Genomic DNA, 23,619 nt, shown 5'->3' with positions numbered 1-23,619 from the left:
AGGTTTTGTTTTCCCTTGTCTTCTTTAAAGTTACTATTTGTAACTTTAGCCATTTAACTATTTCACAAATTTTCAGGTTAAGGTGTTTAAAAAAGTAAGCCTTGAAATAGGTGGAGGAAAAGAGCAAGTAGCAAAGCTGGCTAAGTCTCTCAAAAAAAATTGCAGGGGAGAAAAGCATAATATTCTTTCCCTGATCTCTCCTCTGCAGTAAACTCCTGCCATTCCCTGTTAGGAAAACTGATAAAGTGTAAGAAGAAAGATTTTAAATGCTCTGCAAGTTGAATAGCTATGCTATTTAGTAAGCTGCTATGCACAAAATGCAAAGTTCTGAAAAGAAACATCAATTTGTGATCATTAATATAGAAATGGTATTGTGGAATTTGCCAGTCCTTACAAGTACTTAGAGACTAATGATGTGTCATAAGGGACTAAGGTTATGTCTTCCTAGGTAGAAAGATTCACTGCAAAGTAGAGGTGTCAGAAGAGCCCACAATCCATAGGTTCTGTTGTATGCCAGACAAGAGTGACAAATGCTTGAAACTGGAATAGGAAAAAAGTTGCCCTTTTTTAAAAACTACCCGATCCCATCCATTCTGTCCCTTTTTACTGGCTGAACAGCACATCGTGAACCTTACTTTAACTGGAATTTTGAATGCCTGATTGCGAATTCCAGTGGCCACTCTTATGACGGACAGTATTGCAAACACAAACGTAATGCATCATTTTGCTTAATTGTAAAGCCAGGGCTGTATTATTACCTAGCAAACTGAGGCATTCCTTCTCTGGAGTCTGAAAATCTAGGCAGGAATTCCTAAAGGGATTTTATTCAAATTGTTCCACTTTACAGAAATCTAAAAACATGAAGTTCAACATCTGGTGGGAAAAGCTTGGGAGTTGAGAAACACCACCAAGGATTTCAAGCTTTAACTTGCTATTGATTTGTAAATCAGAGACTGCTTGGATTTATTAGGGGACTTTTTCCCTTGTTTTTGTTTGTTTAGGATGTGTTGCTCCAAATAACTTTGACAAAGTCTAGCTTTGTCAAGATAGATAGTTCTCTGGGTATGCTTCTATATACACTGTATATTATATTTAGTCATATTAGTGCCCTCACTAATATATAAAAAACTTTTCTATCCTCTGTGACACGTTCAGTCTTTTTCTTTTCTTAGATGGCTTCTCTGAATGAATACAACTTTACTGGACATTATTGTATGACATGTTTATTTCTGGCAATGTGCATGTTTTCCTGGTAAGTATTAGGCTTTAAAATACCTTGCTGAAATGGCTCTACCACTCAAGTATTTAATTGCTCAAATGATAAGATCTTCTTTTTGTATCCTGGTGTAGTTGAGCTGATCTTGGGTTTTCACCTCAGCATGAAGTGCTCCTTGAAAGCTTCTTTTCCTCAATATACACAATATTCAGAACAGAGTTTACTGTCACAATTGATTCTCTTGTTCCCTTTGGGTATACTGTGTACTTAGAAAAGTTGGAGGAATATATAAAATCAGTCCACCTTGCTGCCTTGGACCCTTCTCAGACATGTGATCTCAGCCTTAACAAAGGAATGGAGTTGCAGCAAAGCATCTCTTTTGGCAGTACAGAGGCAATGAAACCTTGTGTTTTTTCAGTGAGCATGGTGACCTCTGACAACCCACAGTTTAGTTAGCATGCAGACGTTACGCTTTGTTCTGACACCTTCCTAGCGTAGTAAGACTGTGCTTATTCCCATCTTTGAGCAAGTGCATGTAAAACCCACAAGCACATGAAAGTACTCTGTGTTACTTTTCAGAATCGATACTTGAACGATAAACTATCTTTAACAGAAATGCCTTCTTAAAATTGCAGGAGGGAGCTGGTAATGCTCTAGTATTTAACTGATAACAGTCTCAGCAGTAGAAAGGTGGAGTAACACAATGGAAACTGCAGATACCTGATGGTAATTAGCTTCCCTGTGCTCTGTTGTGCTGCACATCTTGCAGATGACATTTAGATGATTCTTCAAGGCAGTACGCAACAGTCAGGTTTCCTATGACTGCTATCAGGTACTTAGGATCGATGCTGCACAGAACAGTTCTGGTGGTAACTAGGATTAGAACAAGATCCCAAAGGGAGTCCTTGCAGACTGTATTGTGTTACTGTCTGCTGGTTAAGCTAAAAAGCAATTGAAATTTGACATTCTAAATTCATGTGACTGAAGAAAAGGGTTAATACTATGTGTTTCTCTAGGTAGGAAAAGAAGTTTGTGCTGCTCCTCTGGTTCCCTGGGTCCACTAACTTTACCCTAGACGGGGTCTCCTGAATCACAAATTCAGTTCTTTCCTGTCTTGACCAACCATATCTTAAATTCTATTATAAATATACCTAAATATAACTCCTCTGTCCTTACTAAAGTTCTTGTTTCATACTCTTCCTGGGATTTATACATAACCTGTTATAGGTAGCCATCATACTGTAGCTTTCATTTTACTAAACATATTAAGCTTAATCTCCTTTCTTATGACGCACTGTTTATGCCTTGATCACTTAGCTGCGCACTTTAAACTTAATTTCAGTCTTTCTTGAACTTGAGTTGGTAAAGACCATACCCATATCAGCATAAAGATCAATGAATATAAGAATATATTAATACTTTCCTCTTATAAATTCCTTGTTCAGCTCTTGGTGTCTGTCCTGTATTGTGATTGAGCACTCCAATATCTTGCCCCTGCTGTCATTTGCAGCAGAACTCCAGTTTGCTAGGAAAATTAATTTAAATGCATGACCTGGCACTATAGAATCATAGAATAAAGATCATCTAGTTCCAACCCCCCTGCTGCAGGCAGGGACACCTTCCACTAGACCAGGTTGCTCAAAGCCTCATCCAACCTGGCCTTAAACACTGCCAGGGAGGGGGCAGCCACAGCTTCTCTGGGCAACCTGTTCCAGTGTCTCACCACCCTCACAGTAAAGAATTTCTTCCTAAGATCTAATCTAAATCTACCCTCTTTCAGTTTAAAACCGTTACACCTCATCCTGTCACTACTTGTGCTTGTAAAAAGCCCCTCTCCTGCTTTCCTGCAGGCCCCCTTCAGGTACTGGAAGGCTGCTATGAGGTCTCCCCAAAGCCTTCTGTTCTCCAGGCTGAAGAGCCTCAACTCTCTCAGCCTATCCTCATAGGAGAGGTGCTCCAGCCCTCTGATTATGACAATTTTTAATAAAAAAAAAATTTAGATCCACATACATATCTCCTGGTTTGGGTTATTCTCAGTATTGGTGACACCTCACAGTTTTGTCAGCGGGTATCATTAGCTTATTCCTGACTTTTGCACCCTACTCAGTTAAGAAAAAAATTAGAATTGATCCCTGACCAACTTAACAGAATTCCACAAATTCCCTTTTCAACACAGCCTTAGTTCTTTCTTACAAGTTGTTTATCCTTGCTCATGCTAACTCCTGTTTTCTGTAGTTTAACTAATTATGGGTTCTTCTCAAGCCTTCTGTGGACATCCAAGTGGTTTATACTGAATTCCTCATTTAGAATGTACATTTTGTCAAACTGGCCCAGTATGTCCAGTCATTGATCTTTGATAAAACATGTGTTTTGATTGTAAGCCTTGGAAAGTGGAGACAAGACTAACTGTTCTATATCCTTGAGAATACCAAACTTTTTATTTTGCTATCTGCAATTTCATACTTAAAAAAATCCTTGCTGCCAGAATTACAATTTCATTTGCTGATTATTTCCGTATACTGGGATGAAGGTCACTAAGTTTGCCTTGTTAGCTGAGTCATTTAAGTTTCTTGGCAGAATACTTAAGTCTGCTGCAAAGAGGAAGTAGTGTTTTGGTGTGTGATTTTGTGAACCTGTGGACATATGCCATCTATTAGTAACCAATCTGAAATGCATGGGTTTAATCATAGGGATTAAAAAGTTGATGGTGAAAAACGTTGGACACACTGCTCTTTTAAGTAGCATAGCAGAACAACCTGCTGTTCTCCTTCTGTGCTTTAAGGGTGAAGCTTCTATTTTTAGTGTGATTCCACACAACAGAACTGGTTGCTGGTGGCAACTCAGTTGTAAAGTTTGTGTGAAATCTTCATGTTTGGACTACAGTGGCTGGAGCCCTAACATGATTTACAGGGTAGTGACTCTCACTTGAACAGCTAACCAAACACATGGCTCTGAGTGAACTGAACTTGCTCTGCTCCCTCTGCACAGGGAAGGCTAACTCAACAGCTAACTTTGACTATCTGCATTTTAATTACTACAGTCACAAGGTAGTGTAACAGGAAAAGTATTTAGTACAATATTTAGACTTGGATCACTGCAGTATCCTGTTGGTTTGTTATACTTTGACCCACGGTTCAAAGCTGACCAGGTCTTGTTGCTTACGACAAACTGTGGGAAAGTTGGTTGTGTTTTTTTTTTTTAAAAACACACTTAACTGTATTGGCTGAAACAGAACATCAAAAGTAATGTTTCATATTATTTAAGTGGGAAGCAGGATACATGGCACAGAGAAGCAGCAATGCTTTGGTGACCCATGTCACCAACAATAAATTACTCTGAAAAAAGGTTTTGTTTCAGCTCTATTGATAGCAGTCACTTAGCATGACTATGTAGTTGAGAGCCAAGTCCCTCCAGACCAGAATTCTGTCCACTATCATGTCTTAGCAGGATACTACAAAAGTGGGGAGCAAGAGTTTGTCTCCCAACTTCACTAAAACTAAATTTTCTAATAGTGAGAAGTTGCCTTAACTCTGCATAGGGTTTTGGAAGCTTTCCTAAACGTGCTGGCTCTAGCTATAGTAACAAGCCAAGGGATTTCTGTCGATACAGGCAGTGAAACTAGATGATCACAATAGTTTCATTCCATGCTTTAAAAAAGTCATTCCAGATATTCTTGTTAACATATAAGCATGCAACACATTTAAAATAGATTCTTCAGACATATGCCATTTTATTTAAATATTTTCTCTTGTTCTTTTCCCACTTCTTTGTGAAAACAGATTGTTCCTTTCCTGAACAGCTCAAATCCAAACAGTCCACTAAATGGAAGAGATAAAGAACTGTGTATTAAAAGTCCTTGGTTCCCATGGAAACAGGGATTTAAATATATACCTGTCCTGAAAGAAATGTGCATAACAGAGGTGAAATAGAGTAGACGTACACTAGGAGTGTCAGCTGAAGAACGCTGTGAGGATTAAATTCTTAAAGCTACTCCTGATGTGTTCTGGGCAAACAAGGAAGAACAAGCCCAATTTTGCTGAAGACGATAGGTCATTTATTAGATTCTTTATGTGGCTTTAGGTGCTCTTCATTTGAAGCGGGCAAGCATGGTAAATTATTATCCACCTATTTTCTGCTGCCTGCACTTAATGCTGTTTTACAGACAGAGCAGTGGCAGTTGTTTCATCTAGAGCTCAAGTGCTGCACCAGGTTACAGGAAAAAATTGTTTGCATTTTAATGATCTCTGAACTGCTAACATGTTTATCATAAAAAAGTAGGATGTTATTTTGAATAATCTCAAGTAACCAGTGCATAACATCATGGGTAGATACTTCGTAAATTGTAACTTGCTGGTCCAAATCTCTTAGGAATAATTAACCACCAGGTAAAGGAAGGACTATGGATATGTAGCATCTGTTCTAACTATAATATGAATAAACATCACAATAGACAGAAGCAAAACACTAAGTGTACTTCCTACAATTGCATACAAATGACTATAATTAAGATTTCTTTCTAGAGAAAGGTATGTAGCAGTCAGAACAATCTTACCTTTATGCCATCTTTTGATCTAGATCCTGATCTTGAGTAACTACATAAGAAGGCGCAACTCCTCCAACTCCACTTATGTCCTTTATATACTTCGCCTGTTACACACTGTTCTGGTGGCCTAGATGACTTGGCTGACTACCTGCCAGCTACTGAATGATCTTCATCTAAAGACTCAGTGTTACTGGATAACAGACTCCGCTTAGAGCTACATGCATTAGGGCCCAACTCCATTGCAGTGGTGCCGTGGAGAAACGGCAGTGTGGACTTCTCCTTTCCTTTCCTCGGTGGGTGGCTAAGGACTCCCGCGGGATGGCATCGCCTGGCGCTTCCCGGGCTGGATGCTTCCCCTGACAAGCCGCTCTGTGTTTCTGGGGCACTTGTGTCTTTGAGCTTACCTCTCTCTCAGCCGTTTTGAAGGAGAACTGGGCATACTGCAGCTTTCCTTCAGCAAGATGGGGCAAACCTGCACAGACAGGAAAGGGGTCCCGGGTTAGCGGGGCGGTCACCACCGAGAGCCGCTGCCGGGCCTCGGGCGCGGCGCTCTTGCCCGCGGGGAGCAGGGCCCGTGGGCCGGGCCGGGGCGGGCTCGGTGCCGGGGGCGGGGCGGGTGCCGCCCGGCCCCACAGCCTCCATTTTGCGGTGTAGCTGCGGGAGAGAGGCCGGAGGCTCCGCAGGGTTCCCCTCAGGTGAGGCAGCTGGAGGGAGGGACTCGGCCGGCCGTGACTCGCGCGCCCCTCGCCTCAAGCCTCGGCCCGGCCCCGCCGCCGCTCCTCACACACCGCCTCTGGGGGGGCTTGGCCCCAACCCGCTGTCCCCTGCAGCACGGGCGTGCTGGGGCCCGGGGCGACCCGAGCAGCAGCTCTGGGCCGGGCTCCTGGAGCCGCGGCCGCCCGCCACCTCGGGGCTCGGCAGGTGTCCGGCCGAGGGAGGCGCCGGCCCGCCCCAAGGCGCCGCACCCCCCTGGCCGGGGGCTGCCCTGGCGGTGCGGAGCGGGGACCAGGTCCTGGTCGCCTCAGGAGAAATCAGTAGAGTAATACCTGCCTCTGCCCGCAGCCGTGCCTCGCCGGAGGGCTCGCCGCGCCGGCCCGGGGCTGGCGGCTGAGGGAGCGGGGAGAGACGAAGGCGATACGTGACCGCCCTTCCCGCCCCGAAACAGAGCGGGGCGGTGGCGCGGGCGGGGCGGGGGATGGTGGCGGCCCCACCGGGGCCCTTTAAAGGCTCCGGGGGCGGGTGTGGTGCTGGCGGGGGCGTCCTCGGCTGGGGCCACAGGTGTGCGCCGGGCGGGGCCAGGCCGGGCGGTGCCTCCTCCGTCCCGCCGCGTGCGGAGCTGGGTGGGGGGGCCGGGCTGCGGCAGCAGAGGGGAGGCTTCGGTGTTTTTAGCTGCGGAGCTCCAGCCCAGCGCCGCGAGTTCAGCGCGTCCGCTGATGTTACACCGTCTGAGCTCCATCTGCCCCACAATAAAAGACCCTCCCCTCAGATCTCGATGTCAGCCCGCAGAGGAGAACCGGCGGGTGCTGGCGGGTGTTGCGGCCCGCAGCCGCCCTTGGCCGGTGCCGCCGCTGACTCACCCCCGGGCGGGCTGTGACAGCGCCCGGCCGCGGCTTAACCCGCCCGCGGCCGGGGACATGGGGTGGAAATTAAAAATCTGATGGGGAAAATCTGTTGTTATTTTGGTTCTAAAAGCAGTAATATCAGAGCCTCTGTTCTGCTTGAGGATGCTTGCGCTTGAGATAAGCGAGGCCATGCGCTATGGCAGCGGCAGTCCAATGTTTTACTAAGTACTTCATATTCTGTAAGTGACTTAATTTATCTCCTGGAAAACCTATCTACATACTGAAAGAGGTTTCAGTAAATATTGCTGTCTGGTCATAGTCAGTTTTGAAGAGACTCCTGTAACTGGTGTCAGATGCAAGTCTGAAATCCCAATTTAGCGTCGTCCATCTAGTTATAAAAGGCCTGAAGTAATTGAAGCAGTGGTCCTTACTTGACACTTTTATTACTCTAAAACTATCATTTTTTCTAATGAAAAAGAAAAAAAAAAGATCATCTAGATCAAAGAAATGCAAAGAAAACATTTTTATTTTGTTTTTATAATTCAGAAGAATGACAAATAGGAATCAAGGTCTTGTTAAGAGCGGGATGATTAAATGAAATACCACGATTTCCAGTACTTGACCCAAAAGAACTCGCATCACAAATTGAATCCTAGAAAAGGAACCAATACAACAGAAGTAAGGAAAGTGTTAAACAATTTACCAGTGCAGCGTAAGTCAGAGGTTTGCACAGGTAGTTAATTTGCTAATCAAAAATACAACATAGCCTTGATGGCTTGTTTGCTTGAAAATGAGATGTTGGAAACTCATGCCTTAAAAACCTTTTGCCAGAATGTGTTTGCTAGTAAATCAGAGACATAGCTGAAAACCTAAATTCATTCTAAATTAAGTATCTTACCAATCAGTCTAAAATTTGGTATATTTTAATACGGTTAAAAGATTGTTAGGTCCCATTTATTGTACAAATGAAACTTTTTACAGCTGTTGAAACAGCTGAGTTGCTGTCACCAGCTGTTGATTTTGCATAATGAAAAACATAGTAAGTTGTAGAGTGGAAATGATACAGTGCACCTCAACACGAGTTTTACAGGCTTTACAATCCTGTCTTCTTAATGGTGTAACTTCAGTTGAATTACATGAAGCTGAAAAGCTGAAGAAGTGTTTGTTTGTTTGTTTGTTTTTTGATGTTCCATTTTGCTGACACAATATTTTCCTGTAAGTGGAAAGAGTGAAACTGAGATCAGAAGGAACTGCTGCTGGTCATCTTGTTCCTGAAAGGAGTTACAATTAGTGTTAAAGTCAGAAATACCAAAAGAAATGTGCTGTTGAAAGCCAAATTTAAAGTCCATTCAAGGAGCTGTCAGTAATAAATACTGTACAGGTACTGGTTTAAGGTGTTTCTTCTTAGGGAAATAAGTAGCCGCTAGCAGTGTTTATGGTTAAAGCATAGATTTACAAATATGCTTCATGTTGTTCTTCCCCCTTTATTTATTTGGAAGTGATGATCCAAGTTTATCAGTGAGACTGCATAGCTGTGCTTCTTTGCAAGTTGTTTTTGGCTCTTATTTGAAGTAACCTACACAAAGTTTTAATGTTTTCCACGTTAAGTCTCAGATGTTTAATTCTATGACCACCTGTTGCCTTAATGGTCCAATGCAGTAAGAATTCTGCTTTCAAATCCATTTGGTTTGCCCAGTGAATACCTAGAGATGTGAGTAATCATTCACTGTATTGCATTCATTTTTACATTTCCCATGTCCTTTGATTTGTGCAGCTAAGGTGCATATTGCCTTAGAAACATGCCGTGAGTAACTTCCAGGCCCTCCATCAGGGAATCTGGCTGGTTAGTATTAACATGATTTTTCCTCCTGCCATTGAATGTTTCGTAACCTGGCTAATGGCCTCAAAACTCCCTGCCCAACTGGTTGGCAACATGGGGGATGATCTCTGTCCTGTTCTGTTCTTACTCCCCAAGCCCCTCTATTAAAAATGGGACCAAAATAAACAGTTACTGGCAGGAAACAGAAGTCTACACAAATGAAGAAATGCTGGGGGATTACACATTTCTATTGAATTATCATTTTACACAGGATAGATAAGGTACTGCTCTTCTCACAGGAACTACCCCTCTGAGCGGAGGAGCGCAGGGTGATGGGAGACAGGTGCTTGGTGCAGTGCAGGACTAGGGCCCTGCTCTAGCCTGGCCCTGCTGGTTCTGTTCTGGCAAAGGGCTCAGCCCCCTCCTTCTGGCACCTCGAAGTGTACCCTGTATTTCAGAGTTCTTTTTTGGAGGTTCAGGCCTCTTACCGTGCTTCAGTGTTTATCTGACTCTAAATAGGAGTGGTAGTTAATTACAAAGTTGAAGATGCTTCCCTTCTGAATCCTGCTTGCTATGGTCATGTGTAGGAAAAAAAAGGAAAGGTTTTGTGGGTTTAATAGCTGACAAGTACTCCTGAGCAATTCTAAATCTACTAAACATACTGTTCAAGTGATTTAACAGGTAATTAGCAAGCAAATAACTACTACAAATGCATATATAGTGCCTGGACAATGAAAATATCTTTTTTTTTTTCCCAGAATGTCATACCCAGGTTATCCCCCTTCGGGCGGCTACCCTGCTTTCCCTGGTTATCCTGTAAGTATGGCTCTTCAGTGGGTTGCATTCCTAATGTATTTATATTCTGTGACTACACCTTCTTACTATGCTCTGTGTGTGTGTGTAAGTAGTAACTGTCAGTTCATATACAGTATTCTCTAGAGATTATTGTCTTTGGTTTTGTCTATATGTCCCTGAGGATGACTTCACAGTTGTAAGAATTCCAAGAAGGAAGTTTAAATTTTTTTTTTAATTTTGCGTGTTGTTCCAGAAAGGTTTTTTGATTGTTTGGTCTTGTTTTAGTTTATCTTTGACTTGTGAGTTTGTTTTTTTTAATATAGCTAACTATCTCAGCAAATCATTTCTTTAAAGTATCAGTAGTTCTTACATAACTATGAGGGTCTTTAATGTTTATTTCTATGACCACCTGCTGCCTTAATGGTCCAACACAGTAAGAATTCTGCTTTCAAATCCATTTGGTTTGGCCAGTGAATACCTAGAAATGTGAATAATCATTCACTGTATTGCATTCATTTTTACATTTCCCATGTCCTTTGATTTGTGCAGTTAAGGTGCACACAGGCTCAGAGGTAATCTCTGAACGAGTCTCTACCACAGTGTCTACCAAATATTCCACATATCCATATCCCAGGATTTAAAGAGATGCTGAACAAACTTCAGTGGCCATTGCCCTCAGGAAGAGCTTGGAATGCTTTACTCAAGTAGCCCAGCTTTCATACGACACCAAGTAAATATTTTTCTGAGGATAAAGGACACCGTATCTTGACTTTGACCCTCTATCCTTCAGCTGCAGGACTTTGTTCCACCTTCAGCTCATGACTGAATGGACTGAAAATTCCAATGAAACTTAATGGAAGGCTGGAATGTATCAGGTGTGGCTGATACTGCAGTATTTTTGATAAACTAGCATCGTTTTTCAAAGCTAGATGCAACTGTGTGCTTTTATTCGTGTGGCACTGATCATACTGTAATTGTGGGAATTTTATATGGTCTGTGTTTTATGTAGTACAGAACTAGACTTAAGCATGGAGCTCAGCCTGGATCCCATTAAGACACTGAAAAGCTATAAATACATGCAATAAACTCTCTGATTATTTTGCTTTCCAGTTTACCCTTACTCACTCTGAAAGACTAAAGTCAGCCAAGCTAAAGACAAACATGTTAGAAACCAGACTTTTTTAACTCCAGGATTTCTTTTCTCCCCTCAAGGTTCTGCTGAACCCTCATGATGGTAGCTGTGATTGCTTTTTAACTACATCTGAAAATATTTTTTTTTCTTAGCTAGCATCTAACATATAGCCAACTTCAATGGATGAATTAAAAGACCCTTTAGATTTGATATCAACGATTCTAGGCTTCCTAGTCTCATTGATGATGCCCAAAGTGATAACCAGTGCAAAAAACCAATGCGAAATTATTTTCTCCTGCAATAGTGATAGTTATCTGAGCAGGGCTTTTGAGGATCCTAATTTTGGATTTGTGAATCTAAATTCCATTAAAATCTTTTTGCTGAGTCTGGCAGAAAAGATTAGACTGTACCACTGGGGATGAGAGTATTATATAGCCTGGGCACAGTAATTGGGGGGTAGAAATCTTGGGGCAACCAAATCTGAGGAGAATGTTTTGAGCTAGACTTTACTGCTTTGCAGTTTATTTCTGTTTTCTGGGCTCAAGAATGAATGTGTACTGTATGTAATGTGTGAGCCATATTTCTAAAGCTAGTTGGTAAAGATGATTCCCAGCAAGTGAGTAATGAGTCCATACATTATGCTTTGTTATGAAGCTGATTTTAAATACCTGAGTTTTAAGATCAAGTATATGACTTTTATAGGGTTTTCCCTTAGAGATCCTGGTCAGTCAAGTAAATATTTCTAATGTACGTTAACGCTAATAGCAACCTTTGTGGTGTGGCTGGTAAGTCATACATGTAGCAGAACAAAGGCATACAGATGTTTGACTTGTTCATTTAAAACCTGTAATAGGTGTTCAGTTTGACTCAGTGGTCCAGATTTAGTCATTCACTGTCCATGCTTTATAACCTGGATTCCAAAGGCAATGGAAAAGAAAAACCCACCTCTTGTAAGTTCTCACCATGTAGCATTTGAAAATACTGGTTGTGCAAGAGAGGTAGAAGTTTCCAAGATATTAAGCTCTTAAGAGTCCTATAAAAACAGAAGGTGAGCGCCTAATGATTCATAGAGAGCAAGCCTAGCTGAGCTCACCTCTTACTTATGCAGGATAGAAGTAGCAGCTTTCCAGTAAAGGACCAGGTGTCCTGGTGGTTGACAAGTTGAATGTGGCTCAGCAGTGTGTGTCCCCAGGACAGAAGGCTAATGACATACCAGGCTTTAGCAAAAGCAAAGCCAGCAGGTCAAGGGAAATTATTACTCCTCTGTGCTCAGTGCTTACGAAACCACATCTGGAATCGGTGTCTAGTTGTGGCCTCCCGGTACAACAGAGACGTGGACAAACAGGAGTGTGTCCAGGGAGGTCTGCTCGCCTGGAGAAGAGAAGGCTAAGCGGAGATCTGTTCAGTCTTCTGCTATGTAAGGAGGAGTGATAGAGACATTGGAGCCAGACTCTTCTCAGAGGTACACAGTGAAAGAGCAGCTGGCACAATCACGGGTTGTAATTGTAATTTGATTTGAGGGAAACATTTTTCACCATGAGAGTAGTCAAACACTGGAACAGGGGCCCAGAGAGGCTGTGGATTCGCTGCTCCTTGGAGATACTGAAAACTTGACAAGGCCCTGCGTGACCTCATCTAACTCTGAAGCCGGCCCTGCTTTGAAGGTGGATGGGATCAGAGGTGCCTTCCACCCTGTAGCACCCTCTGATTCTGTGTCAACATGAGAGACGCATCAGAAAACCCAACCAGGAGGCCCCCATCCAGGCTTCAGGAATTCTGCTGCTGCCACTTGAAGTGCTGAATCTAATTATATAATTCACATTATTATACACGTGGACATTTTGGTAGCTTGAGAGTTTTTACTCTAATGTCCTGTTAGCAGGTGTACAGACATCCCATTTTTGTTTTTCAGCCGACAGGACAGGAGTCTGTCTATCCACCAGCTGGTCAGTACTCCTATCCCGCTGTTCCTGGAGTATACCCTCCGGCAGGAGGAGGGACCTATCCTGCAGCACCACCGAGTGCTGGGTATCCAGAGGCAGCAGGATATCCTGCCCCGGGGGGCTTCCCTGGAGTTCCCCAGGCTGGAGGAATGCCACCTTATCCTGGAGGTAAGATCCTTTGTTAGAGTACCCCTCGGGAGTGATTTCTGATGTCACCATTCCCTGTGCTTGGTAGAAGCAGTAAAGAAAAGCAGCTTTGTTCAGTGATCAGTTTAGGCAGCTGCATTTAAGCAGCCAGGCAAATTGCTGCCTAGCAGTGAACACCTGCTTGCTGATGGCAGGGCCTTGACGGTTTTGGGCCACTGCACAGACAGAGAAATTAGTCTCTTGCATAGCTTTGCTCAGTAACCTGGCTCATGTTATGTCAGAAGTCAAGTACAAAACATTAAGTGTGCTGGTGTCCTTCTCCTAGCTCCTGCAGGCCCTGGATTTGGTGTGCCTCCCGCTGGCCCTGGCTTTGGTGGCTATCCGCAGCCTCCTGCCCAAAGCTACGCTGGAGGTGGACCAGCACAAATTCCAGGTACGTCATATATATGAAACTTTAAGCATCCGAGGTTAAACCAAGAGATCCCAGGATAGGTAGTAACAAATCAGGCACTTACCTTTGTTACTTTTAGCTGTTGAGGTTTGCATGCTGTACACCTCCTACCACCCTTCTTGACAAGACCACTGAAGAGCTGATGAGAACCATCTCTGTGGGTGCTACATCCAAAAGGGATGGCTGTCGCTGATTAATGGTCATCATGTAATGGTTTAGGTGCTTATCCTTCTTCAAACTGCAAGTATCTGATGAGAACTGTGAAATCCAGAGTCCACATTCAAGAGTATCTAGCTGTTCCGTTAATGTCAAAGAAATGAATGCATTTTTCAGATCTGAGTGTTCATGGTGATCCCTGGCATAGTGGGGGAAGTGGAAAGGAGAATGACACAGTTGCTTAAAAATGGTGCACTGTTTTTAATGCTTTGAGTGGTCAGTTACCACCAAGATGATTTTTGTCCTGGTATGTGTCAGTTTGTGTTTGCAAGAAATTCAGAGCAGAAAAGCCTTTTTTTTTTTAAGGATTGCTTTGTTAACTCTAATAACTCTAATAATAACTAACCTGCTGTTAAAATGATAACAATTGTAGATATGTATTACAGATAAAAATAAAATTCCAGTACAAAAAAATGTAATTATAGCTTTTGTATTCACAGTGCACAAAATGAGATTCCTTCAATTCTTGATCACTAAATGAGATTCCTTCAATTCTTTTTGCACCAATGAATTCTTAATATTTATCCTTTATATGCTTGACATTTTAAAGTGTATAACGTGACTTTAAAAGAGAGCACAGGACACACATTCTTCATTTGCATGGGCTATCTTGCCTTTGTCAAAGATAGATAGCAATATTTAATAAGAGATCCTTCCAGTTCCCACAGCCCCAGAAATTTAGTACTTCTAGAATTGCCTTGCTAGTGTATGTACCAGCAATATGATTGCTTCTTCCCATCATTCCCAAGGGCAAGAAGTTCAGTTACTGATCATGATAGGTATCATTACTTAGGAAACAGGTTTTGTGCAGTGGTAGGTCTGTAAATGGCTTTATTTTCAGATTAGATAGATAGCATTTACCTAAGAAGAGGAGACCTAATTGATTCCTTTTATCTTGTTCTTTATTTTCAGTAGGGTATGCTGGTGGACAAGCACCATCGCCAATGCCTGGTCCGGTAGGTGCTCTATCCTCTTCTACAGTCTTAGGAGGCTTCTGTTTTTACAACTGGTTTTTAACAATTTACAGTGTGTTCTGCATCAAGAGCTCCCAGCTACACTCAGGGTACAACCTGAAAAAAATCATAACCCTGTATCTGTGTATGCTCGCTTATCAAGTAGATTTTCATCCATACAATTGGGTAAAACCTTCGATTTGGCATTGGTGGGCCAAAGCTGTTCAACACAACTAAATGTCGCCCTGATTCTGTGTTAAGAGGAAAAATGGGGAACGAATAGACAACTCCTTCTGAAGTACTGATTCCAAAGTTGTGATTTTAATTTGAATTTATATTGTGCAGGACAGCTAGTTACACGACTCTTATTTTCAGCCTGCAGCAATGATTCAGTCTACCCAGGGCACAGTTCAAGCTGCTCCAAACTTTGATGCTGGAAGGGACGCAGAAATTCTACGCAAAGCTATGAAGGGGTTTGGTAAGTAAGCAATAGAAGCTTAAATTTCTATTGAGCTAACTTCTTAACGCCATTTTGTCCTTTTCTTCAATTTTTATTTAACCATACATTTTTTCTCCCCAAGCTTTTCAAAAGTCACACTTTCAAAATGACTTGGGCAATTTAATAGGAGAAGTTACACAGAAAATTTGGCAGACTTAAATGGTAGTCATTTATTATGCAACTCTGCCCAAATGCAAGATTATAAAATACATAGTCTCAGAGGGCTTATTGCGAGTTCTTACATGAAATTGCCCTTCTGTTTCCAAGGAACCGATGAGCAGGCTATCATCAATGTTGTTGCTAACCGCTCCAATGATCAAAGGCAAAAAATCAAGGCAGCTTTCAAGACTATGTATGGCAAGGTATGTTCACTAGTTCTTTCAATCAGTAAACAAAACCGAACTTCCAGCTGCTGCTTTAACTGCCTGATTGCATTTTAGTCTTGGGGAGTGGTTTGGGCATTTTTAAAATGCACTTCTTTTGGTTACATTCCTTGTGTACCGGGGGACAGCTGGTATTTAACACAGTGGTGTCCTGATACCTGGCAGACGCAGGGGTGGGGGAAGGTTGGGGGCTGGTTCTGTCCCTGACCAAACAAGAAGCTTCTCTGCTTTTGTAATGCTTGATAGATAGAAAATAATCAAGCTTAAACTGTCCTTGTATTAGTGTCTGAAACTACTGAGTTTTCTACGCATACAAACCAGCAGCTGAGAAACTGGTTGAGGATTGGTTAGTCAATAAAAGGTGGAGATAATTTAATTTCTTCCCTCTGTCATTTTTGGAATTTAAAGTGAAATTTTACAGTCGTGGCATTTTTCAGGACCTGACTAGGTCCTAATTAGTGAGGAGATAATGGAGAAGAGCTGAGCTGTCAAAGTTTTGTACAGAGGGTAGTTCTTTATAAGAAATAAAACAAAGCTTTACAGGAAAAACAGCACAAAGGTAGAAATCCGTCATGAAAGTAAGTTCTAGTTTGATCTTTTTTCAGTATATAATCTACATGGCTAACACTCTCCAAAGCCCTTTTTGTGTTTATAATTGAACAGGATTTAATTAAAGATCTGAAGTCTGAATTAAGTGGAAATGTGGAAGAATTGATTCTAGCACTCTTCATGCCTAGCACCTACTATGATGCCTGGAGTTTACGTCATGCAATGAAGGTATGGTTTTTATGTGAACGAAATAAGTTTAAAACCATCTTAAAACACTCATCTAAGAAAAGGGAATACCTGATCCTTGCAGCGTTGAAAAATCCTGTAGTGGCCAACAAATGTGGGGACTGTGGGGCTTAACATTCTTTTCTGCTGCGTCCCTCAGTTCCAGTCAATTTCTGCAGGATTAGCCAGTTCAGAGCAGCTGTCCATGCAGCAGAGGATGAAACGCTGCAGGACGGAACTTTGCTCTCTGCCACTTGGTCATAATTTCTGCTAGAACCTAGGAAGGGCCATGGTGCCATTAAAACTATAACCACTGTTTACATTGAAGGTATGTACTTCTCCTTACTAGGAACAAACCATTGTTACTGAAACATATTTTCAGAGTATCCCAGTTTTTTTCCAAAAGGACAACAATGAAAAAATATTTTCTTAAGGTCTGATGATGCATGTATCTACGAAAGTATTAAGACTGCATTAGAAATTAGGTGAGCTAGTTGCTTTAACCTTTTTAACTCAAGTAAATTGGTACATCCAGTTTATCAGAATTTCCTGCTGCTTTGAGCTGCAGCAGCTAGCAGGTGGCTGATACTGGAAACACGTAACTTAACCCTCATATGAATGCAGACCTTCTAAAGAATGGGGAGCTTAAATAAAGATCTGGCTTTAGTGGAGGCAACAGCCACTCCTGACCATTTTAAAAAAATTATAATACAACATTACCTAGAGCCTCACAGAGATCCACTCCTGTCTAGTCCTTGCCTGAATAGAGATGACAGTGCCAGTAAGATCTCATTATACACAGAACTCAAGAGTTAATTTTTACTCTGGGGAGAGGGAAGCATCTATGAAAAGTTCCTGCCGGTGCTCCATGCTGAGGAAGCAGACACATTTGGAATAGGAACACACCTGCATGCTGACCAAAACAGAATTTACATGTGTCTTTGGCTTTAATGATTATCATAAGGCTCTACCTTCCTCCAGTATGTTTCCAGATAAAGGCTGCCAAAGAATTTCCTTCCTAAACTATTTTCCAGTTAACTTTGGCTGATGTCACTATTGTGTGGATGTATAGTTTTGGGTTATTTTTTTGAACTGGTGCAGAATCGAATGTTTGAGAGGAATCTTCATTCCATTTTAAGTATAGAGAAGATCGTGTGCTTTCACACTGCAAGGATACTGTGCTTAAAATGTAGATTGTATTAGGTTTTGCAATAATAGATGACTGCTTCATTTCACAGTTGAAGAAAACTGAATAGGTAGCGCTTTGTAGTTATGCCCTCTTCTCCTCTGCCTACAGGGAGCAGGCACTCAGGAGAGAGTGCTGATTGAGATCCTTTGCACAAGGACAAACCAGGAAATACGAGAAATAGTGAACTGCTATAAATCAGAATTTGGAAGGGACCTCGAACAAGACATCAGAGCAGACACTTCAGGACACTTTGAACGATTACTTATATCTATGTGCCAAGTGAGCTTTAATTTTCTTTTTGGGGGTAAGATAACGGTGCACAGTCTGACTTTGATGCATGTAGTCATAATGGCTCCATAAATAGCCTGTGTATGCTTAGCAAGAGCCAGGTTTTGAAGAAATTAGTCCCAGGCCATTAATTTATTCCCTGATGACAAGATATGACACTTCAGTCCCTCCTCAAGGAAGAGATACTTCCTGTCTACACATCTATGATGAATTGTGTGACCTAATTCAGCACCCTGTATTCATCTCAGAGAACTTATGTGTAAATACTTTATTGTGCAGATGCGATCAAGTGGTACTGTAAAGCAGTGCTCCACACTGCTGTTCAGGCAAGATGCTTTTTATTTTTTGCATATGTTAAGAAAATAATTTGGGTGAATCAGATAGGATAACCTTTGTGGTATGTAGAATACCTGTGAGAATCCCTACAAACAAGCTGAGAGGCACGGCAGGGCAAAACCTATCTCCCAACTTACACCATACTCCCTTCACGTCACCAGAATTCGGGAGGTGCTACTATTGAATTCAGGTGAACACCGGAGCTTGCTTATCCCATATCATTGACTAGGGCTCTTTTTGCGTTGCAGAGTAGTAACTTGCAGTTATCCATGTTTAGGAAGAAAGATGTACTAATGCAACTTCCCACATTTCTCTGATCAATCTGCCTATTTGCTGTTAGAATTTCTATGACACTTCTCTATCTCCTTTGCCTCTGCCTTTGTGAGAGTTCAGCTATGCAAAAATCCACAAGAAAGAAAACCTTGAGAAGCTCATGCTGCTAATTTTATTTTGATAAATCCAGTACTTTACAATAATTGACAACCACATCATTTAAATATTATATTAACCACTACAGATACAACAGTACTGAAAGCATGTATTCAGCCTGATCAGCCAGTGTATTTAGCAGTATCCATCCATGCACTGGGCAGCAAAAAAAACCAAAACCAAAGCACATAAAATGTCACATAAGCCCTACTGACATATTACAACTATAGTAAGTGCTTTCTGGAGACATTCTTACTTGAAATTAGCGAATTCTAAACCAAATAGAAGACCTGAGATATTTCAGGTGTGCATAATTCAGTAATTCATTAGTTTGGGAAGATTCTTTGCAACTTGATGCCTAGAAACAAATCAAGAGAAAGCTTACATTATTAAGTAAAATAGAGCATTAAGTACAGTACTTAATTAGAACTATGAGATGATATGTATGGGTGAAATTATCTGAGTCAGTGTATCTACAGTTTAAAGCATGCCCTACAGATAGGGTTCTGGGCCACTTTTGCATTTGTTCCCTGTAAGAAATATTAAACCACAAAGTAGTTTTAAAGCAATGTAATGTATTTCAAACTGGTATTACTTTCTGCTTCAAGCTTTGAAGATACATGCTTGGCGTCTACTGCATGGCCTTCTCTGTGTAGTTTCATCTGACATCTGTTGTCTTTGCTTTTAGGGTAATCGGGATGAGAATCAAACTGTGGATTATCAAAAAGCTCAAGAAGATGCTCAGCGTCTGTACCAAGCAGGTGAAGGAAAACTTGGGACTGATGAATCTTGCTTTAATATGGTTCTGGCAAGCAGAAGTTTTCCCCAACTGAAAGCAACAGTTGAGGCATACTCCAGGGTAGGAGTTCTTCACTGAGTTCAAATGAGCTTGGTCAGTGTATTTTAAATTAAGGTTCCATTTGTTACTGCATTTCATTATCCACATATTCATCTCATTTATTTGTAGATTGCTAATCGTGATTTATTAAGCAGCATTGACCGAGAATTTTCTGGAAACGTGGAACGTGGTTTGAAGACTATTTGTAAGTGATATGTTCTTCCCTCCCCTTATCCCTTAGGAATTAAACCTTCTAAACGTAATTGAAGAATAATCCAGTTCAACACTGGCCATATGGCAAATGAACGCACAATCCGAGACTCTGCTAGCGCAAAAGTAACTTCAATTATTCAAATTATTCACTTTACACTTAATAGGAGAAAATAAGCATCCACCATGAAGAATTCAGTTTGAAACAAGAAAAGGCTCCATAGAAACTACTTGTCACTTCTCTGGGAAGGCAGGCAACTACACAGAAACAAGGGTCACTGGTTTGTGCTTGTAGCTCTATTTGTCAGAGCCCTGCAAAATGATGCAAGTGTAACACAGCCAAGACTCTGGTTGTGTGGCACCTCCACAGAGACAGCTGAGCCACCCCCATACATGATCTCAGAACCAACATGAACCTACTTGAGGCACAGTTCCCTTTCCACCCTCTTCCCCACCACCACCTACCCCCAAAAAGCTCAGCATTTGCTAAGGAAAACTTCAGCAAAACAGAAGAACTGTTTTGAATTAACTTTTTCCTGCTGACTTGTTATAGTAAAGCAGTTCAAATTTAGCACAGTTTGCTGATAGTGAGCATCAGTGTGATTTACTAGTAAATCTGCAGACAGCCGTCTGCAGAGTTTTATGGGAAAAATTCAGCTCCGAGAATCATGTAAAAGTAAAAAGGCTCGTCTCCGAGAGTGAACAACCTGAAACAAGATCCATTCTGTAACTAGTAGAGTGAGAACTTTTTACAGTTGTACTTTTCTTAGTGAGATTCTAGCAATGGAACATGAGGAAAATACCTTGTATCCCAGTACCAGCTATCCAAGGAGAAGAACGGTTTTTAAATTACCTATTTGAGAATTAAGGTTTCAGCCCCCTTTGCAAAGCACTTCCAGAGAAGTTAACTGCTAATAACCACAAGTTTTCTTGTGAAGGAATAACTCATTTGGTCAGTGTGAAAATAAGCTTAGGTCTATAAACGAGTTTCTGTCACCCACAGTAACTGGATCTTCATCAATACCTACTTGTAGCTGTCTATAGCAAAAGTCCTGAATTGATCCTAAAAATGTACTTTATTGCAGTGCAATGTGCTTTAAACCGCCCAGCCTTTTTTGCAGAAAGACTTTATTATTCTATGAAAGGAGCTGGCACGGATGATTCTACCCTCATCAGAATTATAGTCACTCGCAGTGAGGTAAGAAACTTTCTCCTCTGTGAATGTCACATGTAGCAGAAAGCTATCCACCCTAACCAGCTTTTCACTTAGTCCTTTCACAGCTGCAGAAATCATGTATTGCAATGAAGCTTTTATGGGGTTCAGATTTAGATGAATGTATTAATTTGTTTTAAAGCTAGCTTTCATATAGTGATTTAATTATCTTGGGCTAATAGCAATACTGCTTGTCTTCCTTTTTAACTGTGGTTGCCTGTCCATGTAGCAGATAAGCACCTTAAGTTCAAAGGTTCAGCTGAGTTAGGATACTACAGTCCTGACAAAGCAAGGAACAACTGCTAGACTCTCGGCTTTGGGAGCTGCTCCTCAGTCCTTAGAGGGACCAGCTGGCTTGTGAGACATGCCGAGTTAATCAATTGCACGTTTCACCCTTGGCATGTGTTTTGTAGTCCGTGAGGGAGGAGATGCAGGGTGACTGTCTAGGGGTTAAAATCATACACTGTGTTTAAATTTTGTGCTTTTTTTTTTTTCCCTTTGCATAGATTGACCTTGTGCAAATTAAACAGATGTTCACACAAATGTATCAGAAGACTTTGGCTACAATGATAGCAAGTGATACGAGTGGTGATTATAGGCGTTTGCTGCTGGCAATTGTTGGTCAATAGAAGAGGATTATCTCGTTTTTTGTTTTCTTTTTTAAAACAAACTGAAGGACATGTAACATGCTTTATGCAGACACTGACTACCCTTGTGTGTAAAAGAATAATTTTAAATTTTGTATAATCAAATATGCCTTCTTGATGATTCAATAAGCTTGTTCCACTTACAATTGCCTTAATTTACAGCACATAATATTCTTTATTGTATAATAAAAGATATATCTTGTCCATTAGCCCCTAAGCCGTAGTCCTTTTGACCCAGACAAAACCTCTTCCCCTCTGCCAGAAGCCCGCATGATGAAACTGTTTGTCTCAGACAAATCTCCAGCACAAGTTTCTTGAAATACCTAAATGTAACTGCTGAGCTAACTGTGGATGACAAAAAAAGCCTGAGGCTGTGATGTCAAGCATTTTACACCCCCCCTTTAATGTCTTTCTATCGTAATGTTGAAAAACATGCAAGTGCTCGGTTTAAGTCATATTACACTGACAGTTTTTCGCAGAATCTGACTGTACCCCCCTATTTAATTTCTTAAATTAGTTACCATTAGTGGTTTGTTACCATTATGCTTAAGGCAGCAATGGAAAGGAGAAGTCATCTTGGATCTAATTTTGAAGTATCTCCTTGTAAAGGAGCGGGTTATACAGCACGTGGCTGAGAATGAAAAAAGCCAGTATCTAAATGCTAACACTATGGAACACGTGTAAATCCAAACTGAAAGCGATCGTGACCTAGACAATATAAATGACTATGTGGATGTTTTCAAAGGGTTTAAAAAGAACAGCTTTGAATAGCACATTTGGTTTTTTAGAAAGCCACAGGGAATCTGTCCCCAGCCATAAATGTAACAGAAGCTTCAAGTCCAGCAGCTAGGAAGGTGTTCCCTAACATTCCTGAGCAATGCTTTAACAAGTAACAGTTGTGTTATAGGACACCCTCACACAAACAGCAAAACCCTGTTTCTATTATCCCTCAGACAAAAACAGCTAGAGCTGGTAGAGTCGATTCTAGTACAGCAAACCTTTCGCTCTTACACAGCACGTACATAAAGGTTTTTGCAAAAGAACAGATACCAAGTTTACCATACCAAAAAAAGCTTAAGTACTTCACATACATCAGTGTTCTGCAACCTAAATCTGACTTTATAGTCTAAACTTTTTCTGATATTAAACTTAGAAATACAGTTCAATTTAAAATCCCTGGGTCAGATTAAAATTAATTATTTCAAATATGAACAACAGACAGAAGTTGATTTGGGGAGACTTAAGACGTTCCACTCTGCATTACTTTGGTCATCCTTGGTGCAAATATCCACTGATCTATATATACACACACACACATACACGCATATAGATGTAGCTGTCAATAGCTTTCCAAGCTTGACCAAGATTCTCATAAGCTTTGGTTCTTGTTTCTTTTCTCTTGAGCAAACTTCCTTACAAGTGCAGAGGCTTAGCATTTAATAATTAAAGCATATTAGTGCAGCTCTTTTTACCTGACTAAAAAAATCCCCACCACTTGTCATTCAAAGCAGAGTATCAATGAAGTCTGACACATACATACTACTACTCACAAGAAAATGAAGAGAGGAATAGGGTTCTGAGTTCTATGTCCTAATGACATTCACTTGTTTTACGGCAAAAAGCTATTTTCATTACATGCTAGTAACAAAAAATTGTTACATGGGTAACAAGAACTTAATGATTGGTAATGAAATTGTAGCAAAAAGTAGGCAAGGAAAGAATGAACAGATACCATCTATCCTGCCTCTGAAAAAGCTTTATTTTTCCACGTAAGTAACATAACAGTGTTTCAAGATTAAATGTTAAAAGAAATAAAGCCATTTATGAGACTATTCCCCTCAAGAAGTGTTCAGACTGAAACCAGAACAGACCTACCTCTTTCTAAGAGAAAAACAGCCCCAATCCCAACTATTTCTCTTTTTGCTAGAGAGGCCAGTCTTCACAATTCAATAGATACGACTACAGCAATTTTTCCATTTCACAACTGGAATGTAGTAAGGTTTGGAAGAAAGCTGTTGTTTAAGGCTATAAATAAT

General features: G+C 41.2%; 2 protein-coding genes and 1 long non-coding RNA gene across 4 annotated transcripts in view; 1 reads left to right on the top strand and 2 right to left on the bottom strand.

Moving 5' to 3' along the window:
- Window positions 1-4,956: 4,956 nt before the first annotated feature.
- Window positions 4,957-6,905, bottom strand: LOC137663081 (uncharacterized). Its single transcript, XR_011048114.1, has 3 exons — window positions 6,810-6,905; window positions 6,164-6,231; window positions 4,957-5,034 (listed from the first exon to the last, which is right to left on the bottom strand). It is a non-coding gene; the product is annotated as an uncharacterized lncRNA (long non-coding RNA).
- Window positions 6,367-21,787, top strand: ANXA7 (annexin A7). 2 transcript variants are annotated; one of them, XM_068399947.1, is made up of 13 exons: window positions 6,367-6,454; window positions 9,899-9,956; window positions 12,980-13,178; window positions 13,483-13,590; window positions 14,740-14,780; window positions 15,153-15,255; window positions 15,544-15,638; window positions 16,323-16,436; window positions 17,731-17,901; window positions 19,364-19,534; window positions 19,643-19,718; window positions 20,809-20,921; window positions 21,443-21,787. In XM_068399947.1, the coding sequence occupies exons 2-13, from the start codon at window positions 9,900-9,902 to the stop codon at window positions 21,563-21,565; spliced, it is 1,371 nt and encodes a 456-aa protein (XP_068256048.1). In that variant the 5' UTR covers window positions 6,367-6,454; window position 9,899; the 3' UTR covers window positions 21,566-21,787. The 2 variants fall into 2 exon arrangements, with proteins under 2 accessions (XP_068256048.1, XP_068256047.1); XM_068399946.1 differs by having other exon boundaries at window positions 14,737-14,780.
- PPP3CB (protein phosphatase 3 catalytic subunit beta) overlaps window positions 18,686-23,619 on the bottom strand; it is a 50,069-nt gene continuing 45,135 nt past the window's right edge. The window contains exon 16 of the transcript XR_011048113.1: window positions 18,686-19,033. The gene's annotated coding sequence lies outside the window, so the exon portion shown is untranslated. The remainder of the gene's footprint in view (window positions 19,034-23,619) is intronic.

Source organism: Nyctibius grandis, chromosome 4 (genome assembly GCF_013368605.1).
Source record: "Nyctibius grandis isolate bNycGra1 chromosome 4, bNycGra1.pri, whole genome shotgun sequence".
Classification (NCBI taxonomy): Eukaryota; Metazoa; Chordata; class Aves; order Nyctibiiformes; family Nyctibiidae; genus Nyctibius; species Nyctibius grandis.
The sequence above is the reverse complement of the archived record's forward strand: the minus strand, read 5'-3'. Positions and strand labels throughout refer to the sequence as shown.

Bases quoted from the DNA above. Each gene is read 5' to 3' on its own strand.
- ANXA7 (XM_068399946.1), top strand. From the start codon at position 9,900: ATGTCATACCCAGGTTATCCCCCTTCGGGCGGCTACCCTGCTTTCCCT. The intron at 17,902-19,363 runs GTGAGCTTTAAT...CTTTGCTTTTAG, and splicing joins TACTTATATCTATGTGCCAA to GGTAATCGGGATGAGAATCA. The intron at 19,535-19,642 runs GTAGGAGTTCTT...ATTTATTTGTAG, and splicing joins CAGTTGAGGCATACTCCAGG to ATTGCTAATCGTGATTTATT.